Source organism: Drosophila melanogaster, chromosome 2L (genome assembly GCF_000001215.4).
Source record: "Drosophila melanogaster chromosome 2L".
NCBI classification, from domain to species: Eukaryota; Metazoa; Arthropoda; class Insecta; order Diptera; family Drosophilidae; genus Drosophila; species Drosophila melanogaster.
In genome coordinates, this window is record NT_033779.5 from 7,412,372 (window position 1) to 7,430,488 (window position 18,117).

The 18,117-nt window shown below is 43.3% G+C and overlaps 2 protein-coding genes, 1 long non-coding RNA gene and 2 other non-coding genes across 13 annotated transcripts; all 5 read left to right on the forward strand.

The window, feature by feature from the left end:
• The first annotated feature begins 45 nt into the window (after positions 1–45).
• On the forward strand, positions 46–10,365 carry chm (chameau). 3 transcript variants are annotated; one of them, NM_001273263.1, is made up of 8 exons: positions 46–937; positions 1,011–1,636; positions 1,703–1,860; positions 1,921–2,293; positions 5,002–5,107; positions 9,086–9,243; positions 9,318–9,413; positions 9,473–10,365. In NM_001273263.1, exons 1-8 carry the CDS (start codon positions 136–138, stop codon positions 9,587–9,589), a joined length of 2,436 nt encoding a protein of 811 aa, NP_001260192.1. In that variant the 5' UTR covers positions 46–135; the 3' UTR covers positions 9,590–10,365. The 3 variants fall into 3 exon arrangements, with proteins under 3 accessions (NP_001260192.1, NP_609117.4, NP_001245930.1); NM_135273.5 differs by having other exon boundaries at positions 9,473–10,018; NM_001259001.2 differs by lacking the exons at positions 9,086–9,243; positions 9,318–9,413; positions 9,473–10,365 and adding an exon at positions 5,176–5,442.
• Positions 10,366–11,448: 1,083 nt separating this feature from the next.
• On the forward strand, positions 11,449–13,561 carry lncRNA:CR43857 (long non-coding RNA:CR43857). 2 transcript variants are annotated; one of them, NR_073735.1, is made up of 2 exons: positions 11,449–11,992; positions 12,801–13,561. It is a non-coding gene; the product is annotated as a long non-coding RNA:CR43857 (long non-coding RNA). The 2 variants fall into 2 exon arrangements; NR_073736.1 differs by having other exon boundaries at positions 11,449–11,620.
• On the forward strand, positions 13,424–13,521 carry mir-275 (mir-275 stem loop). Its single transcript, NR_047916.1, has one exon. It is a non-coding gene; the product is annotated as a mir-275 precursor RNA (primary transcript).
• A 39-nt stretch (positions 13,562–13,600) lies between the features above and the next one.
• Positions 13,601–13,673, forward strand: mir-305 (mir-305 stem loop). Its single transcript, NR_047918.1, has one exon. It is a non-coding gene; the product is annotated as a mir-305 precursor RNA (primary transcript).
• Positions 13,674–14,494: 821 nt separating this feature from the next.
• muc (midline uncoordinated) lies at positions 14,495–17,958 on the forward strand. 6 transcript variants are annotated; one of them, NM_164749.1, is made up of 8 exons: positions 15,357–15,402; positions 15,500–15,573; positions 15,676–15,845; positions 15,910–16,308; positions 16,507–16,733; positions 16,796–17,144; positions 17,211–17,313; positions 17,372–17,958. In NM_164749.1, exons 3-8 carry the CDS (start codon positions 15,788–15,790, stop codon positions 17,499–17,501), a joined length of 1,266 nt encoding a protein of 421 aa, NP_723274.1. In that variant the 5' UTR covers positions 15,357–15,402; positions 15,500–15,573; positions 15,676–15,787; the 3' UTR covers positions 17,502–17,958. The 6 variants fall into 6 exon arrangements, with proteins under 6 accessions (NP_609118.1, NP_001260196.1, NP_001260195.1 ...); NM_135274.2 differs by lacking the exons at positions 15,357–15,402; positions 15,500–15,573 and adding an exon at positions 14,495–14,990; NM_001273267.1 differs by lacking the exons at positions 15,357–15,402; positions 15,500–15,573 and adding an exon at positions 14,631–14,990.
• Positions 17,959–18,117: the final 159 nt, after the last annotated feature.

Here is an 18,117-nt window from a genome sequence, read left to right on the forward strand (position 1 = left end):
TTATAAGCCGATAGCTCCGGCCGATTCCCATGGCGTTCCGCTTGGCATCCACCTCTGGCCACTCTAATCAAAACAATACAGGAAAACAGGCATTTTTGTGTACAAATATTAAAAAAAACATTCTGCGCTACAAAAATGGCCTTGGAGTCCGGCAGCAGCAGCTCGGAGTCGGGCAGCTCATCCACAAGCGGATCCACCAGTTCGGAAACGGGCAGCAGCTCGGACACGGATTCCAGCAGTGCGACGCCGGAGGAGAAGCCATCCACGAATTCCTCCGCCAAATCCCAGACGCAAACACAACAACAAACTAATTCCGGAAATGCACAGAGAAGAAAGCCTGTTCCTGCGGCGTCGGAGGATAAACCCAAGCCGAGCGTAGCGCCATCTAGCAAAAAAGTAAACAATCCTCCCAAAAGTAAACTCTCCAGCGATGACGACGAATATGAGGACTCGGCGCCGCCGGCCAAAAAGAACTCACGTGCAATGGGCAGTTCCACTGTAACAGCGGCAGCTGCCGCCTCAGCAGCCAGGAGAAAACCACCCGCGTCCGTCAACAAGCCAAGCAATCCCGCTAACAAACCGAGCAATCCTACCCAGCGATCGGCCAACAACAACACAAATCGATCACTGGAGAACGGCGAGGGCAAGCGACCCTCGCTCTCCTCCTCGTCCAATAGCACAGATGACTCTATGAAGATCGTTAAAAACGGGCGGAAGGTTCCCCTCAAAATGGCCAGCACGGTGAGGCCCAAACAAATCCGAGGAAAATTGCCGCCGGCAAAGAAAAACGGCGGGGGACCGGTGATCAGCAGTGACGGAAGTTCGGGCTCCGAGAGTGGCTCCAACTCGGGCGACGAATCAAGTTCAGGAAGCGAGTCTGAGGGAAGTGATTCCAGCAACTCCTACAGCTCGCAGCCAGTAAAAGGAGGAGCTAAAGGTAGGCAGGGTATAAAGTATAGAATTTATGTAAGGATTTTAATAATATTTAAATTTAACTCTTATTATTATAGGTAAGAGAAGCGGACCAACAAAAATCCAAAACTCCGACAGCGAAGAAGAGCGAAAAGACAAGGCCAATCCCATGAGGAAACTGACGCGATCACTCAGCATGCGAAGGACAAAACAGCAACCCAAACAGGAAACCGATTCTGAATCCGATGGAGACCTAGAAGATGACAAAATTATGATCTCCAAAAGTCCCGCCAAAAAGCCAGCGCCCTCGAATTTGAACGCCAGCAAAAGCAAAGTGAAAAGGGAACCAATCGGAATCAGCAGTGGCGTGCTGAGCTCCATTAAATCCCGACCCGTGTCACCGATTACCCAGACTGAGAAGAAGTGTCCCATCGAGGGCTGCGATTCATCCGGACATCTGAGTGGCAATTTGGATAAGCACTTTTTGCCGGAGGCCTGTCCTATCTATCACAACATGTCCGCCTCGGAGTGCAAAGAGCGTGCCAATGAGAGAAAACTGAGGAATGAACAGCGACTAAAGATGCCGGTTAACATTGTGACGGCGCCGGGTAACCAAAACACCAATCTCAAGACGCTCTCGCCTGAGCAGCGCGAGTTTCTGGCCAAGATTCGCGAGTCAAGGGCTAACTTTAAGCCGGCGAATAACAATTTTTTAGACTCGAAGGTGAGGATAGTGGGTTAGCTTGAAAGTCCATATGAGACTATTGCTAACTATTTGATTACGCTTCAGGTAAAGCTGGAAAAAGACGTAACGGACGAGGACCGGGAACCAAATCTGGCAGGCCTGGTGCCTGACTATGATTTGCAATTGTTCCGGGAAGCGCAAGCTCAAGCATCCGAAAGGATCGAAGACGAACTCAAGGACCTGCCCGTGGGAAAGGGAATAAAGTAAGTAGTAGTAATATAACAAACTTATGGAGATCAATTTACAACCCTTACGTCTGACAGATATATCAGCATGGGCAAGTACAAGATGAAGGTCTGGTATCAATCCCCTTATCCGGACGATGCTGCCCGCCTGCCCAAAATGTATATCTGCGAATTCTGCCTGCGCTACCAAAAATCAGAGACGGGCATCAAGCGGCATGCCGAGAAATGCGTCTGGCGGCATCCGCCGGGCGATGAGATATACCGCAAGGGCAAACTACAGGTGTGGCAGGTGGACGGGAAACGTTATAAGCAATACTGTCAGCATCTGTGCCTGCTAGCAAAATTCTTTCTGGATCACAAAACCCTCTACTACGATGTGGAGCCCTTCCTTTTCTACATTATGACGCTGGCCGATGTGGATGGATGTCATATTGTTGGTTATTTTAGCAAGGTAAGTAAAGTATTTATTCGTAATGTATATTTTCTTTGGTAATTGTTAAAAACTGAATATGCTAATATGCTAATCAAACATCAAGCAGTTGAAATAACAAATCCACTTTGATTTTCCAGCTCATTGAATTATAAATTTTAAGTTAAATATAATTTTAAGTTGAGTTACATATTGAAGCAGTTAAAGTATCAAAATGAATATTTAATAAGGAGCTTAATAGAGGGCTTAACTACAAAAATTAATGCTTCCCTTTATTCCTAAGCAATTGGAAACCAAAGCGGAAAATCTGATCCTGCTCTAATGATTTCGATTCCTAATTGCTTATTATTTGAATAGTCGCGCTGCAATTGTGCGCCAGAATTTTCCAGAACCTTTATGGTTATTCCCCAGCATAAAATTGAATAATAACATTTTACAGTTTTATGATTCCTTTATGTCTGGAGACGGAATAGAGATGCGAGGAATGTAGAAGCCGGTATCCCAGACTCCCAGAATGGCAGCCACAGCCCATGTACGGTGCATACATATGTACCGTCAAGCAGACTATATGGTTGTATCCAGATGCAGACAGTGAGCTCTGCCTTGACCATGCCCACCAAAAACAGCAGATGATTTTTCCATTTAATTTTTTTGTCAACGTTTTCGGGTAAATAAGCAACAGACAGAGAGAAACAAGCGGCGCGAACGAGAGAGTCATTTCCCCTGGCTTTAAAAAGCAGCCACGGTTTCTTGACCTCCCACCAGAATGTACGGAAAATACGGGTCCGGCGATACATTCACGGGCTTTGGCGGGATCCCACCTTCGGTTTGCAGTTTTACTGCAGAATGCAGAAAGTTTTTGGGCGCTGGCAGAGACTGGGTTTGTGTTACAAATTGCGCATGTCGTTGGCTGATGCTGCAGCTGCTCCTCTTGCTCTCCTCCCGATTCACTGCCCCTGCTCCCGATGATGCCCCTCTTTGCAGCTCCTTTTGTGAACCCTCGCTGTGCTGGCGCAGCATCCCGAGGCAGTCAGAATTTGGCAGTTTCTACACATACTACAAGTTTACATATATTTACTACGCTCGTGCTAGGACATTCATAATTTCTTTACTACCAGGACACGAAATGTACGCCCATGAAAATGTTTAAAGAATGTATTTCAACGGAGATATTGAAACATTTTTAAGCATATCTAAGGAAGTTAAGAATTATATCGCTTGAATCATTTAAAATGTATTATTTTATATTTCGAAATCGCTTCCAAGAGTAACTTAGTATAACTATGGTAGTAAATTAGGATCAAAGCTATATTCCTATATCATGACATTGCATCTGCAAACTAGGCTGCGTATAAACTTGAGTGAAAACCCAACCCCCTTTTCGTTTGGCAGTGATAATTTTCGGCAATCCTTTGTCCCGCAGTTAACCTCCAACTCTCTGACTCCAAAACGGGGTCCAGACAGCAGCCAGACACCGAGGATTGGAGTAGGGAGACGGATTGGCAGGCTGGGCACGCTGCTCCGATGCTCGGATGCTGGGGACACGATTGAGGTCGTGCACCTCTGGGCCGGGTCCGGGAATTTCTGATTCTGATACTGCGTCTGCGCCTGCTCCACAAAACTGCGATTGCCCGGGCTGGGCCAGGAAAATCCGGGGTGAAGGATCTCGGGGTGTTGGCGGGGCGGGGGATCAGATTGGGAAACAGGGACTCCTCTGCTATGTGGTTGCGTTCCCAGACATCGGGGCAGACAAAGGAAAAACGAGCAAAAAAAAAAAAAGCAGACCTCAGAAAACAAAAAGCAGGCGTACTACAAAGGAAAAATCAAAATGAAAAACCCGCAGTGTACATAAATGAATTTCCGAATTGTTGCCATATTCCAGATTCAGCACACAGGACTTAAAATGTGGCCACTTAATGGAGTTTTAGCTGCTCTAATGATATTCTTTAATTTAAGAAAGTCTTGGATAATTTACCCGTATATCATTTATTATTTGAAAACTATTTTTCTAATGAGGACTAAACTTTCTATTAAAATTATTGTTACATGTGGTATTATCTCAATGATTTTCCACTGTGTTGGGATTGTTTTTTTGGCAATGACCGTGAGACAAGGGGGCTGGGCATGGCTATATCCATGTACGAGTCATTCTGTCTTGCGTATATATATCCCGATCCCCAGACTCGTGGTCCTTGTGCTCCTGCGGCAGCTATATATGTATGTATGTGCGTATGTTTATGTATTTACGCACAGTTCTCTCGCCAATTTGGCCATCTCTTTCACGCCGCTGCAGCCATCTCTGTCTGACTGTCTCTGGTGCTGGCTGTCTATCGATTCATTTAATTTTGCTGGTCATTGAACTGCCGAAAAAAGCCAAAAGCGACAGATAAATGTTGCCATCATCTCTGCCACTTGCAAGGGACCACCCCCCACCCCATTTCCCCTCATCTTTTGTCTGGAAAATGTCTGTCTGATCCCCCAACTCTGAAGTTTTTCGCCATACCTCTCTTCGTGGATTTTTCCCAACTCCAAGCTTCAGTTTCCCCACTCCTTTCACGTCTGCCATTGTTCTTGAACCTTTGTAATTGATTTAATTTTAATAATATGTTCGCTAACCTTTGCTTACTTTTAAGTGGATTAGTGAAAACCTTAAATTACCGCCTGCTCATGCCTGATTCGTTTTTATTTCTTATTTTCTAATCATTTCACACACTTTTCTATATTTGCAGCATATTCCTTTCCTGCAGGAGAAGAACTCGTTTTACAATGTTTCCTGTATTTTAACATTGCCGCCATATCAGCGAAAGGGTTACGGAAGATTACTCATCGATTTCAGTAAGTTAACACTTGAGATTCTACACAAAACTTAAGAATTGTTAATAAATGGGGATTTTCTTCCTCAGTTTACAACCATTCTGCAATCAAATGCATCGAACTCGTCTTACTATGATTCCAACGACCTTTATCTTGCTATATTGAATAATTCATATTTGATTTAATATGAAACCAATTAACAAAGTATAAGTTTCTCCCATGAATGCTCAAAATGCAATACTTTTTATCTGAAATATTTAATATTGTTCAGGGTGCTAGTTATAGTAATATGAAAGAACAAGGAACGAATATAATTGTTTCTTTCTTGTCAGCCGATTAAATGTATAATTGACCTCAAACTGCGAATTCTTCTGTGGTCTCTTCTGCGCAATTCTTTAACTGGAAGAACACAGTGACCCTGAAAATCATATGATATCAATTACGTTGGATTGAGTGGTTGGGATTCCACTGAAATTGGGCTTAAATGAGGCTTGTTAGTGAAAAAGTATATTGGCCACTAAAATTTGCTGTCCAAATTGAATCTTTCTTTGTTCCCCTTCTCCGACCTCTTTCGCTGAGTCATAAGTGTGTGTGTGTGGTGTGCAGGTGTGTGTGAAATATAATCATCATTGCATGAGAAAAGCCAAACATGAAGGAGACTATGGCTCAGCTTTCCAATTGCAGTTTTCCCCCACCATTGCATCCACTTCTTCTTCTTCTCCAGGTGCAGAACATGCAATTTCTGCATCAATTAAACGTAGACACACACAGGTGCACTGCATATCGCATAAGTAATTTTAGCGGCTGCAACGAAAATTGTTTAAAATTAATCCAAGCCCACAGACTAGACAATAAAAACACACACAACCCAAAAAAAGGTAGCTAAGTAAAAAATTATGAAAAAAGAATTACCCAGCTATAAAAGAGCGGAAGGTGGGGGGAAAAGACAAAGAGAGTCTTGAGTCATACATTTACATTCACAATCGACGTCGACAGCGACGGCGGCAGAGGCGGCGGCATTTGTGCCTATGTAAAGTCAATACATGCAATGCCAGGGGCGTGGAAGCTTGGTGTATTGGCCAGGGGGATTGGGCGGTAATGAACGAACGAAAGAGCGAGCGAAACGACATTGACCTTACACAGACACACGCGAAGGCCCACAGACACAAAGCCAAGTGCCGGCCGGCAAAAAGAGTAATGGTCAACCAGAGAGAGAGAGGGATCGTGAGAGGGAGAGGGAGAGGGAGAGGAAGTTTTGCGAAGAGAGCGAGTGAGGTGCACGGAAAATAATTGATTGATCTAATCTATCCCAGGAAAATCTGGTATAATTCTACTTTTTAATAAGAGCTTTGTTTTAGAGTTCGAATCGATTGTTTTATTGCTTAGGTCTTTGGTAAGAATATGATATTTCATGAGGTTATGTGGTAATCTCGGCTTATTATCAAGTGGTGAAGGTTTCACATTAAAATCTCTATTGATCCGTTAACTATCTTAAATTACTATCTTAATATTTTTTACTTTCATAATTAAATATATTTTTTATAAATTACCGTTTCCCAATTGAAAATTATTTTGTTGTATGTAGGAGCCGCGCGGGGCGGCGTGCAAATCATTTTCGTCATCATTAACTGGAATTGGTTATTTTGCACATGGCAGGTGGAAGGAATACTTGCAGACAGACAGGGGTTAACTTAACCCACCGGTCCCCCGAAAATCGAACAGATCTAGACATATGTGTTAGAGCGGTACGGCCATACACCATTTATGTATGTCCAGGTGTACAAAATGCACCACGCAAAATGCAAATGAGGGGGCCAAGTTTACAGGTTCCGAACAAGGGTTGCCACCTACTGCATTAATTAACGAAACTTTCTAAAAACCCACAAACAAAATTTACCCAAGTTGCCAAAAATATACGAAACGTGCCGCTTAAAGTTTGCTTTTATCTTTTGCAAGTCCCGCACAAGCAACATACCCACAAAAAGCACTTACAGTGCGAATTCTATAAAGTAAACTTCGACAATAAAATTTTATAAAGGTAATGAAAAATATCGTTCTTGAAGAATTAATCTTAAATATTTATCGGTGGCAGCTTAAAACAGTGCTTAGATCTAAAAAAAAAACCTTATAGCGTATAAGTATAAAAATAACATATTTGGATATGAATATGTTCTAGAAATAATTCAATCCTGATAGATATTGCTTGTCTGTTTATAGAAGCTTGACTGTGGATAAAATTTAGCAGACACAACAACACCAGAAGAGCAACAAAAACAACAACTGTTGGCGGCAGACAACAAAGGTCAGGACAGGTCACAATGAAAGGGCGTCGTCCTCTTTGCGAGCACAAAGAGCGAGTAACGGTTACTCTCTCTTTGTTTCATTCTCTCGCTGCTTATTACTCACTGCTTTTCAAACTCTGGTAGCTGCATAAAAAACAAGAAAAACGCATAGAAATAATAATAATTAGAGCCTTGCTAATTTGAGTTAAAGTTGAAGTCGCCGTCCCCTATTGCACATTTGCGTAAATTTTCATTCTTTAACTCATTACTGTTCGTTCGCAGCGCCTGTGGCTATGCAACAACAATGTTGCTGCGTCAGCGGCGAGTGTGCAAGTGCGAGCAAGAGCGAGAGCTCGACTCTGCGAATCAGAATGGATCGATAAAGTCGTCTCGACGTACTCACCCATACTCCCCCTTTCGCTCGCACCAACACCGCTTCCCCGTCTCGCTGCGCCAGGATTTATAACGCTGCGGTGTATTGGGAAGGGGCAAGAAGCGAGACGAAGTGCGGCACAAAGAAATCAAAGTGCCACCCGAAAACGCCCTCTTCTGGCCAAAAGTCGCATCAGAAGCTGGCCGAGGGGGCTTCCTCTCGAACTGCATAAAATACTGCGCACAGTGGGCCGAGATCAAAAGATTACTTACTAAACGATCATGTAATACTTATCCAATCTTTTTTGCGCTATACTAAGTAGTATATTAAAATTACATGCATTGCGGGTCTTTAAACAGGCCCTTCCGTTTAAAAATTGTAGTTATAAATTGAGTTTAAACTGGTTTTGATACCTAGGTTCCAATGTTCTTGGTCATGCAAAAAGCGAAGCGCTGCGTTTATTTTTGCCTGTGTGTGTTCAACCCTGCGCTAGTCCAGTCAGTCAGCAGGATTCTTCCTCCTGCCCCATGCTTTTTCCATCCTTCCCGTCTGCCTTCTCAGCTGTGTCTGCCATTGAGTGAGTCCTGCTCTCCCATTTTTCTCTCCCGTTGCTTCACAGCTGGCGCCATGGGTGCAGCAAGGGGAATACTTCCAAAAATATTAAGCTCTAGGAAATAAAAATCGCATTCACTGCATTAAGCATAAAGGATGCAAAAAATTTCTTTTTTTATTTTCCATCTTCCGCCTGCTTTTGGGCGTATCGACAACTATCGTATCTTACTACGCCCATGGTAATGCTCTCCTATCTCGCTCTGCTCCTATTTGCCTCCTCTTCTTCTGCTAACTGTTTTTTTCCCGAGCCTGCCTCAGTGGATTTTGTGTTGTGTCCTCGCTCTCTCGTCCTCGTCAATTTACTTAGCTTGCACTCATTGTTGCTGTTGGCTGCTCCTCCCCGCCGCCGCTCCACTCACCGCCATGTGGTTGTTGTTATCTAGAGACGGGAATTGTTGCTGCCAGACGGCTCTAGAATCCAGAGTATAATTTCTTGGGGTGGGTCCTTCGGGGGTGACACTGTCGTTGGGTTGAATGTACGCCAGAACGTTGCTTAAATGTGGATCCCCTGCCCGCGGATCCCTTTGAATACTTTGCGGAATCCTGTCTAGACACAACACGAACACACTTAAGCACCCGCACACAAACACTGGCGATGCAGAGGGCGGGCCCAAAGTTGGTCACCATAAATAATACGCCGGAACTCGAGGAACTCCGTTTCGTCTGTATCTGTAGCATACTTCTTGGGTCTATTTTTAACCCGCATCCATATCCTTTCCGAATTATTTGCAGGCTATCTGCTGACCCGCGTGGAGGGAAAAATCGGATCGCCGGAGAAACCTCTATCCGATCTGGGCCTGATCTCGTACCGCTCGTACTGGAAGGATGTGCTCCTGGACTACCTGTGCAATCGATCGGGAAACACGATCGCCATCAAGGATGTATCGCAGGTGAGTTTGATTGTTGGACATTTTATTAAATTAAAAATACATTTTAATATACTTTATATGTATCGCTCGTTTAGGAAACTGCGATTTACTCATACGACATTGTGAGCACCCTTCAAGCTCTCGGAATGATGAAGTACTGGAAGGGCAAGCACATAGTGCTCAAAAAGCAAGTAAGTCCCTTAGGTGAAAACACAAACTAATTTCCAAACTGATCTATGCTTATTTCCAGGACGTACTGGATGAGTACGAGGAGAGGGTGAAGCGAAGGGGAACCTTCCCCAAGATCGACGACTCCTGCTTAAGATGGCAGCCCTTCATCAATATCCAGCCGAGCTCATCTCCATAACCACGTGGTTGGAAGCATGCCAGGGCATGCTTTGCAGACGCCGACGACGATGACGAATTCTTGGCTCCGAATTCTTGATTTCAACGATTTTATTTTTGGGTAGACATCTGAAGAACCACATCTCCAGTCCTTCCTTTGCATTTATCCTAGCGGATATATGCATTAATGTAGAATATGTTTTGTAACCACTTTCATAAACATGATACAATTGGAGAATGGTTTTTAGGGAGCTTGTAACTCAATTTTTTAATATTTGTTGGTAGATCTTAAGGCCAGCCTATTGTAAACATATGTACGTGTGTGTGTCTGTACTTGTTATTAGCGAAGAATTGTAGTAATTAGAGTCTTAAGATACATAGTGAAATTCTCAAAACGAAAAAAAGCTTAAAAAGATAAGAGAAATATACTCGGTTTACGATCAAAGACTTGACTTGCCTTGAGATTTAGATGAATCATGGAGAAACCGAAGGCCCGTGGTAGAAGAGGAAGAGGAAAGGAAGAGAGGTGAGTCAAGGAGTGGACTGTGTGTGCGAGTGTGTGGCAACGCAAAAAGTGCACACACACCAAGAAGCCCAGTCAGTCGGCGGCAGGGAGGCGAGCGCATTGACATTGTCGCTTCGCTGGGAGAGACAGGTGAGAGGAGGGGCAGAGAGGTGTGCAGACCAGACGGGTTGGTTTTGGGCGCGGGTTTAGCGGGGTGTGCCCAAAAAGCATACACATGCACCGGGAACAGCGCTGCAAAGCGTGGAGCAGAGAGCAGCAGCCAGAGAGTGAGAAGGAGAGCACAGTGGGCAGTTGAAAACATAGCTGCCGAAAACCTAATTAATTACACACAACTTTTAAAAAACATTTTCTATTACAAAAAAAAAAAAACATTACAAATGGTTCTTGTAATCAGGACTCCAAAGTAATAAAATACGTCTTGATATTCAATCATCTTGAAATATTTATTTTGCTACAATGCTAATCGAACTGTATAGTAATTCCTAGAAACGAAAGACTCAGATCCAGCGAGTGACCAATTCCAATATTAGTCAGAATATTCCTAGAGGTTTTTGATAAGATGTATTTATACGATACTATGAAACTATAATTTAAGGATTTCCAAGAACTTGAAAAACCTAAGAATCGACCATAAAGTCAGATTTTAGTTATTCTAATTTTTGTAAACATGTGTTCTTTGCGGTAATGATCACTATGAATTATTTTATAAGACCTTCAAAGCGTTTTTTTTGTGCCAGCCCACTGTGCCTAGCTTTTTGTTGCAGTATGTTTTATGGTGGTGCAGTTTTATAACAAAGGAGCTCTAACGAAAGCTGGGGAATGTATATACAGTGGATATTCTATAAAGCTTATTTTAGTTGGCTTCTACAATCAAGAATCCCACAAACATCGAAATAAGAATTCCTATTTCAAAACCGCAATAATAAATTGATTTAAGAAGAACTAACCCATTTCTTATTCAAACATATTTTATGGTTATAGCTCTTTGTTTTCTCTAACAATAATTAGTGTATTGTAATATATAAATCTATTGTACCGCGTGCCCACTGTACCCCCATATTCCCATATGCATTTCCCCTGCACGTGGCTGTGTGAGTGCATGTGAATGTTGGAAGGAAGAGGAAGCAGGAAGCAGCACCAGCAGAAACGTCTCGGCGGAGTGTCGCCCCCTTTTAGTGCCCCCTTTTTCGGCGGCGGCGCCACTGTGCGAGAGAAACGGCAACACTGCCACTGCCGATGCCGACGCCGACGCCGACGTCGACGTCTGCGAATAAAATTCGCGCATTTGGCTCTTGATTTGCCGCCGACATTCAGCATTTGATCGCCAACAGCCGGCAAACGCGGTTCGCTCACTTCGCAGCTTTCGCCACTTTGGCCTTTTGCCGATTTTCGGTTTATCTCTGTGGGCAGGAAAATCGGAATCGAATCGGCCCGGCCATATAAAATAAAAGGCCAGACAGTGTCTGGGCTTTGGCACAGTCGTTCGTTTCGCACCAAATGGGAGACAACAACGTAGGAGAAAAGAGAGTGAGCCACAAAAGAAAAAGAAATAATTCGCAGAAAAATAGTTAACGCGCGTGATGGTGTGCGTGTGTGTGTGACGCGTTCGTGTGTGAGAAGCAAAGCCAAGGAAAATGCAACGGAAGTTTTCAGTCGCAAAGAAAAAAGACGAAAAATCGCAAAACGGAACTGAAACATATTGTGAAATTCGAGCGACAGAGAAAGCGATACATCAACGTGGTTTCTGGAGCTTCTAGGTTTTTCTACCACCAGGAATCAAAGAACGTGAAAGAACTCTTAAAAGAGATGGCCGGAAAGAAGAACGAGGTTTATTTTTAGCATTTTGATATCACAAGGCAGCTTTTTTCGCTACACTACGAGAAAAAAATGACGCAAATGGTGACCACATGATTCTACATATTTCCATATAACCAACCCATACAGACGTAGCTTTTTTTGGGGAACTTTTTGTCGCTCAAATATTAATTTTAGATTTTTTTAACCCAGACAAAGCTCATTGTGCGCATGTGTGAGTGCATTATCGAATTTTTAGTAGGAACTTCAATTTTTTTTCGTTATTTCGTTGCTCAGGGGTTAAGGGCAACAACAAAAAACGATGGCTTGGCTAGGAAAAAGCATGTGCTGCATTTTTGCTGAATAAAAAAAGAGAAGAGCGAGGAGACACCCACACAGCATACACATACAAACAGACACATACACATACAAATGCGAAGACAGTCGGTTTTTGAGGTTAGGAATGCCCCACCCAAGCAATGGCTGCTCATTTATGTACTGCACATATATACAAATATATATATATATATATATAAATCCGTCTGTACCGCAGAAATTCGCCATTATTCACAGTCCAAAGCTGTTCGCGATCGCAGGTTTATGAGGCGTGTTGTAAAAAAAGAAGCCAGTCGAAAAGGTAGTTAAAAAATACTTTTGCAAAAATTTAAATACCCACACAGCTTTGAGAGAATTCGCGAATGTATAGAAGGCACGTGTGTGTCTCAGCTGAATTGTGTGCCTATGTACGAGAGTGTATGTGTGATCACGCACGTATATGCGGTTAGTAACAGTAGGAGAGAAAGAGAACGCGAGAGAGAGAGCTTAAAACGCCGGTTCTTTTTTTTTCCCATTTTTATGCTCACTTTTATTGCGTCTTCTTTGGCTTTCATTTCCTTTGCTTGTCTCTTTACAGCGTTTCAAATATAGAATATCAAGGGTCTGCCGAACGAAACGCAAGGAAAAGAGAATTTGCTGAATGAAATGTAATAATTCGCTGACGGATGACGTCACGTCCTATGTGGTCATTAGCACTCCAGTGGCGCAACCAGGGGGCCAATACTACGCTCCGAAATAGTTGGTAAAACCTTTGACAATCAAACCAAATTAATTCACAATTTTCAGCACTTGAAGAATGGAAGACAACAAAGTGAAAAAACCCGCAAGTTGAATCTAGATACGCCCCTGGTTCCAGTTTTCTGCTCTCATATGACTAATTTTGGCATTGTTATTGCATAAAATTCGCATGGCGTCATCATCATCAACGCGTACAACTACCAAGCTCGCAAAGATCGTTAACCCCAAAGCGACGGAGACCTAATACCAGGCACAAGGTCGACTCCCGTGACCCCCTCCCCAGAAGGGGGTCGCCATTCGCTGATGCAGTTTTGTTGCCATGCGGCGGCCAAACATCTGTCTCAGAACTGCAAATGCTGAAAAAAAAACCTGACTGGGCTTGGCTTGGACTGGCCTGGCTCTTCATCTTCAACTCCAGCCACCACAGTTCCTACTCGTTATATGTGATGATGTTCCCCCGACTGTAAAGTCTCCTACCTTGCGCGCTAATCAGTGACCGGGGCTGGTTTTTTATATACAGTCAGGTACCTGAAGTAGCGCGCGTGGTGGCAGACATATATCTCCATCTTCACCATATAAATAAGCGAAATGCTCGCAGGCGAGTCCTCGCCAGAAATCCCATGTGTATCAACTGTCTCCCATGTCTATTGTACTTCATCAGGTGCTCTGGTGTGTCTCGTAACCCGGCACATGTTGAAGTACACTCAATATGAGGCGATTTGCATACGAAAGCGACCGATACAAGTGTTCAACAAATTGCCTAATTTAAAGATGAGTAAAATATAAAAGTACTCTTTTTATTAAGTTTTTCTTAAAAATAAAATTATGGCTTCTTAAAACTGTGTTACTTTACTTTAATTGGAATCATATCTTTCACAAAGGGAACAACAAAAAATGATTATTGTTATAATCATTATATTTAATTTAATGAAACGAAAAAACATCTGTTAATGTGACTAGAAAAAATTTCAATAATATATTGTCTGATTTATTCAGTCGTCCAGTTTTGTATTTTTTTCCATGCGAGCTCCTCAAATTTCCAAACAGGTTGTGGGCTTTGGTATAAAAATAGATTGTTTATGCTCCGGAATAAATAATAACAAACCGTCCATCATCTATAATGACATTTTATTTGCGTATATAATTTCAGAGAATATTCTACATAAGAAAGTATTAATTGAATGAACTACATATACATATTTAGATAGACAAAAACATTCTTAAAATATGAGCTATTTATATATAAGCATTTTCGTAATTAGTGAATAGTGTGCATGGTGCATAACAAACTATCGAATGTCTACAAGCACGAGTAAAGTGTGACCAGACGCCTCACCGCACTCATTCCCATGCACCATTTTGTAAAAAAGCCAAATTTCCAATTGGAAAATTAAAACATCTTTTTAATATCGTTGCTTTAAAAAAAATCAATTGAATTTAAAACGGAAATGAAAATAAGAATTCAGCAAAAGATTTCGAGGTAACTAACAACAACTTCATAAATTGCTGGGTCATATGAAAAAATATCACAAAGGAGAATCTCCTTTCAAAACACTGTGATACCTCTGTCAAACATTTCGTGTACGTTTTTTGAAAATAAATTCGCTGAACCGCTAAAAAAAGTGATGGTATGTTTCGGTATATTGAATACCGCTTGCACATTTTTTGGCGTTCCGTCTGCGTTCACACTGACCTCCGTAAGGTTATCGGCATAATTTTGTAAATTTTCGACTTTGCCGTTTTTCGACTCGATTCGTTAGTCAAAATTCCGAAAGACGCGCCGCCGTTAGATCCACTTCATCAACGCGCGTTGCCACAACAGGACTTGGATTAGGATTCCCCAGGCAGACCAACGATAAAGGACGAATATGCTGCGCTCCCTTGCAACAACACGAAACGAACTTGGGGCCCTTCGCTCCGTGCTCCTGCGATCGAATAACGCCACCTATGTCCGCCGATCGACGGGAAATGTGGTTGTGCGCGCCCTCAGCAGCCAGCTGATCAACTCCCGGAAACTCCAGAGCATCAGGTAAAAATCTCCCAATTTCCCCAATTCTCCCCGCTTTCGTTGAGGTTAGAAATGGTTGTGTAATATTGCAAAATGCGTATACTGCAGCGGGATTATGTGGGACCTGTGGGGGGCGATGATTGACAGTCCCGTGTCCAACTATTTAGCATATATGTCGTATTCCCCAAAAACACTCTCACACATACCCATGCGATTTGCGTGTGTTGTGCGTGCTCCACTGCTGATTTGGTTTATGGCCAAGGTCGAATACACGCTCTCCTATATCGCATGATGCGTGATAGTGTTTCGGCTGGCTGATAAGCTAGAAAATTCCGTCTAATGATTTAATGGGTCACTCTTTTTGGGTTCCATTGTTTACATCTGACGAGTGGGCGATTGAACGCCTAAATGTGTAGATAGTACAGGAGTGTGGGTACGTAAACAACAACAAACTAACAGCTGATCGAGCGTCCATAAATTAACCCATCCAAAATGCTTTCATTAACATGGTCATTTTGTAATTATAACAGGTCATACAAAATGTACACCGTTACGAATCAGAAGGAAAAATAGTTTCCAAGGATTCTGTATACCCATATTGCAAGTAATACACCTATACTATTTATTCAATATTATGTTTTCTAATAGTGGATACAACCCAATGCAACCAACTTTAATAAACTAGTTTTGTTTGAATATCGCGCAGGTCGAAACTTAACACTAGCCAGTCACCGGTCACATGGAGCTACAACTTCGCCCGTGCCTATGCCAACCTTCCGGAACACATCAGGGTGCCACTGCCCGCACTTTCCCCGACTATGGAGCGCGGATCGATTGTCAGCTGGGAGAAGAAGGAGGGCGATAAGCTCAACGAAGGTACGTGTGATAGTTACCAAAATATCCGAGTTTCAGGATCAAATTTATGACACCCTGATTGCAGGTGACTTGCTGTGCGAGATTGAGACGGATAAGGCCACCATGGGCTTTGAGACGCCCGAGGAGGGCTTTCTGGCTAAGATTCTCATCCAGGGCGGCACCAAGGACGTTCCCGTTGGCCAGCTGCTGTGCATTATCGTGCCGGACCAAGGCAGCGTAGCTGCTTTCGCGAACTTCAAGGACGACGGTGCCGCCGCAGCACCAGCTGCTCCGGCAGCAGCTCCAGCTCCAGCACCGGCAGCAGCAGCAGCTCCGCCACCACCACCACCACCCGCCGCAGCTCCAGCAGCCGCTGCGCCTCCACCAGCTCCCGCCGCTGCTCCAGCTGCAGCAGGTACGGGCCGTGTATATGCCAGTCCCATGGCCAAGCGACTAGCCGAGGCACAACAGCTGCGTCTACAAGGTTGTTTAATCCTAACTAATGCCTCTCTTACACACATCCTGTTCCATTTCGCAATGCATGCATCACCTGACTAACATCCATCATAATCATTCGTTACAGATAACAAAACCTCCCATATACACTATCCAACCGTACAGCTTTTCATATAGCGCCCTTTGTCCAATTGTTCCGTTACTAATCCGCGGCTTTTGTGTGCAGGCAAGGGCAGTGGAGTCCATGGCTCAATTAAATCTGGTGATCTTGCAGGCCAGAAAGCAGCAGCCAAGCCAGCTGCTGCGGCACCTGCCAAGGCCCCCAGGGCAGCTGGAGCGCGCTACGAGGACATTCCGGTGACCAACATGCGCGCAGTGATTGCCAAACGTCTGCTGGAGTCCAAGACACAACTGCCTCACTACTACGTCACCGTGCAATGCCAAGTGGATAAGGTGGGTTATCACGAACAGATATACTTCTTAATTCAAATTTAATTTAAATGAAATTTTTACAGCTGCTGAAGTTCCGCGCGAAGGTGAACAAGAAGTACGAGAAGCAGGGTGCCCGCGTCTCTGTAAACGACTTCATTATCAAGGCCGTGGCCATTGCCAGTCTTAAGGTTCCCGAAGCGAACTCCGCCTGGATGGACACAGTAATTCGCAAGTACGACGACGTCGATGTTTCGGTTGCTGTCTCCACAGACAAGGGTCTGATTACCCCGATTGTTTTCAATGCCGACCGCAAGGGTGTCCTGGAGATCTCTAAGGATGTCAAGGCGCTGGCAGCCAAGGCGCGCGACAACAAACTTCAGCCCCACGAATTCCAGGGTGGCACCATCTCGGTTTCTAATCTGGGCATGTTCGGTATGGGAAATACAGTTATATAAAGCCTGGTCCAAATTTGGTAATTAATATGTTATCCTACCACAGGTGTGAACCAGTTTGCCGCTGTCATCAACCCTCCTCAATCGTGCATCCTTGCCATTGGCACCACAACGAAACAGTTGGTTGCTGATCCCGACAGTCTCAAGGGGTAAGTTTCAAATAAGGAGAATAGTACACTAACTAATATAATCTTTTTTTCTATGCAGCTTCAAGGAGGTCAACATGCTGACGGTCACCCTGAGTGCTGATCATCGTGTTGTGGATGGTGCTGTTGCTGCCAGGTGGCTGCAGCACTTCCGCGACTACATGGAGGATCCTTCCAATATGGTATTGTAAGCGGACAGAAACGACCCATCACATTTAGAGACTCCAACGAAAACAAAAAAAGGATAACAAATTTAGCATCCTCTCTTTAAGCGAGGAGTTTCAATCGACATGCAATATGTGGATATGTGGTTTCTAATCGGTGTCACATATGTAAAGTTTTAAATTGGATTTAACTCATCGGTCGCCTATATATATATATATATAGAAATTAAATTGTGTAATTATTGATGTAGTTATTGATGGTCACCGTCGTTGCCATGATTGTAGAAGAGTACACAAAATACTTGAATGATATTCGAATTAACCCACTCACCGAGCTGTAAATTTCCGTTTGATATGCAAAACGTTTTTTATGCTTTGTTCGCATATGTTGATCATGATCGAGTATGAAAATGGAAGTAGTTGAAAGTCCAAAGACGCGTTAAATAAACCCAAAACACTCACATGAACTAGCCAATTCTTAAATAAAATTGACTTTTATTTTAATTATAGTGTGTTTCAGCCTAAATTCAAACCACGATGCCTCCAAATTTAAAACATTATCTGATGGGTGTTGCATATATCAACTTTTAAGCTTTCTAGACAGTAGCTAGAGTAACAAAACTCTATTCAGCTCAAATTTAAT

What these genes read in the sequence shown, in the direction of transcription:
- chm (NM_001273263.1), top strand. Translation starts at nt 136, where the DNA reads ATGGCCTTGGAGTCCGGCAGCAGCAGCTCGGAGTCGGGCAGCTCATCC. An exon ending in CCCGTGGGAAAGGGAATAAA is followed by an intron (nt 1,861 to 1,920) that starts GTAAGTAGTAGT and finishes TACGTCTGACAG; the next exon opens with ATATATCAGCATGGGCAAGT. An exon ending in AAGATTACTCATCGATTTCA is followed by an intron (nt 5,108 to 9,085) that starts GTAAGTTAACAC and finishes AATTATTTGCAG; the next exon opens with GCTATCTGCTGACCCGCGTG.
- muc (NM_135274.2), top strand. Translation starts at nt 14,830, where the DNA reads ATGCTGCGCTCCCTTGCAACAACACGAAACGAACTTGGGGCCCTTCGC. An exon ending in ACAACAGCTGCGTCTACAAG is followed by an intron (nt 16,309 to 16,506) that starts GTTGTTTAATCC and finishes TTTTGTGTGCAG; the next exon opens with GCAAGGGCAGTGGAGTCCAT. An exon ending in GATCCCGACAGTCTCAAGGG is followed by an intron (nt 17,314 to 17,371) that starts GTAAGTTTCAAA and finishes TTTTCTATGCAG; the next exon opens with CTTCAAGGAGGTCAACATGC.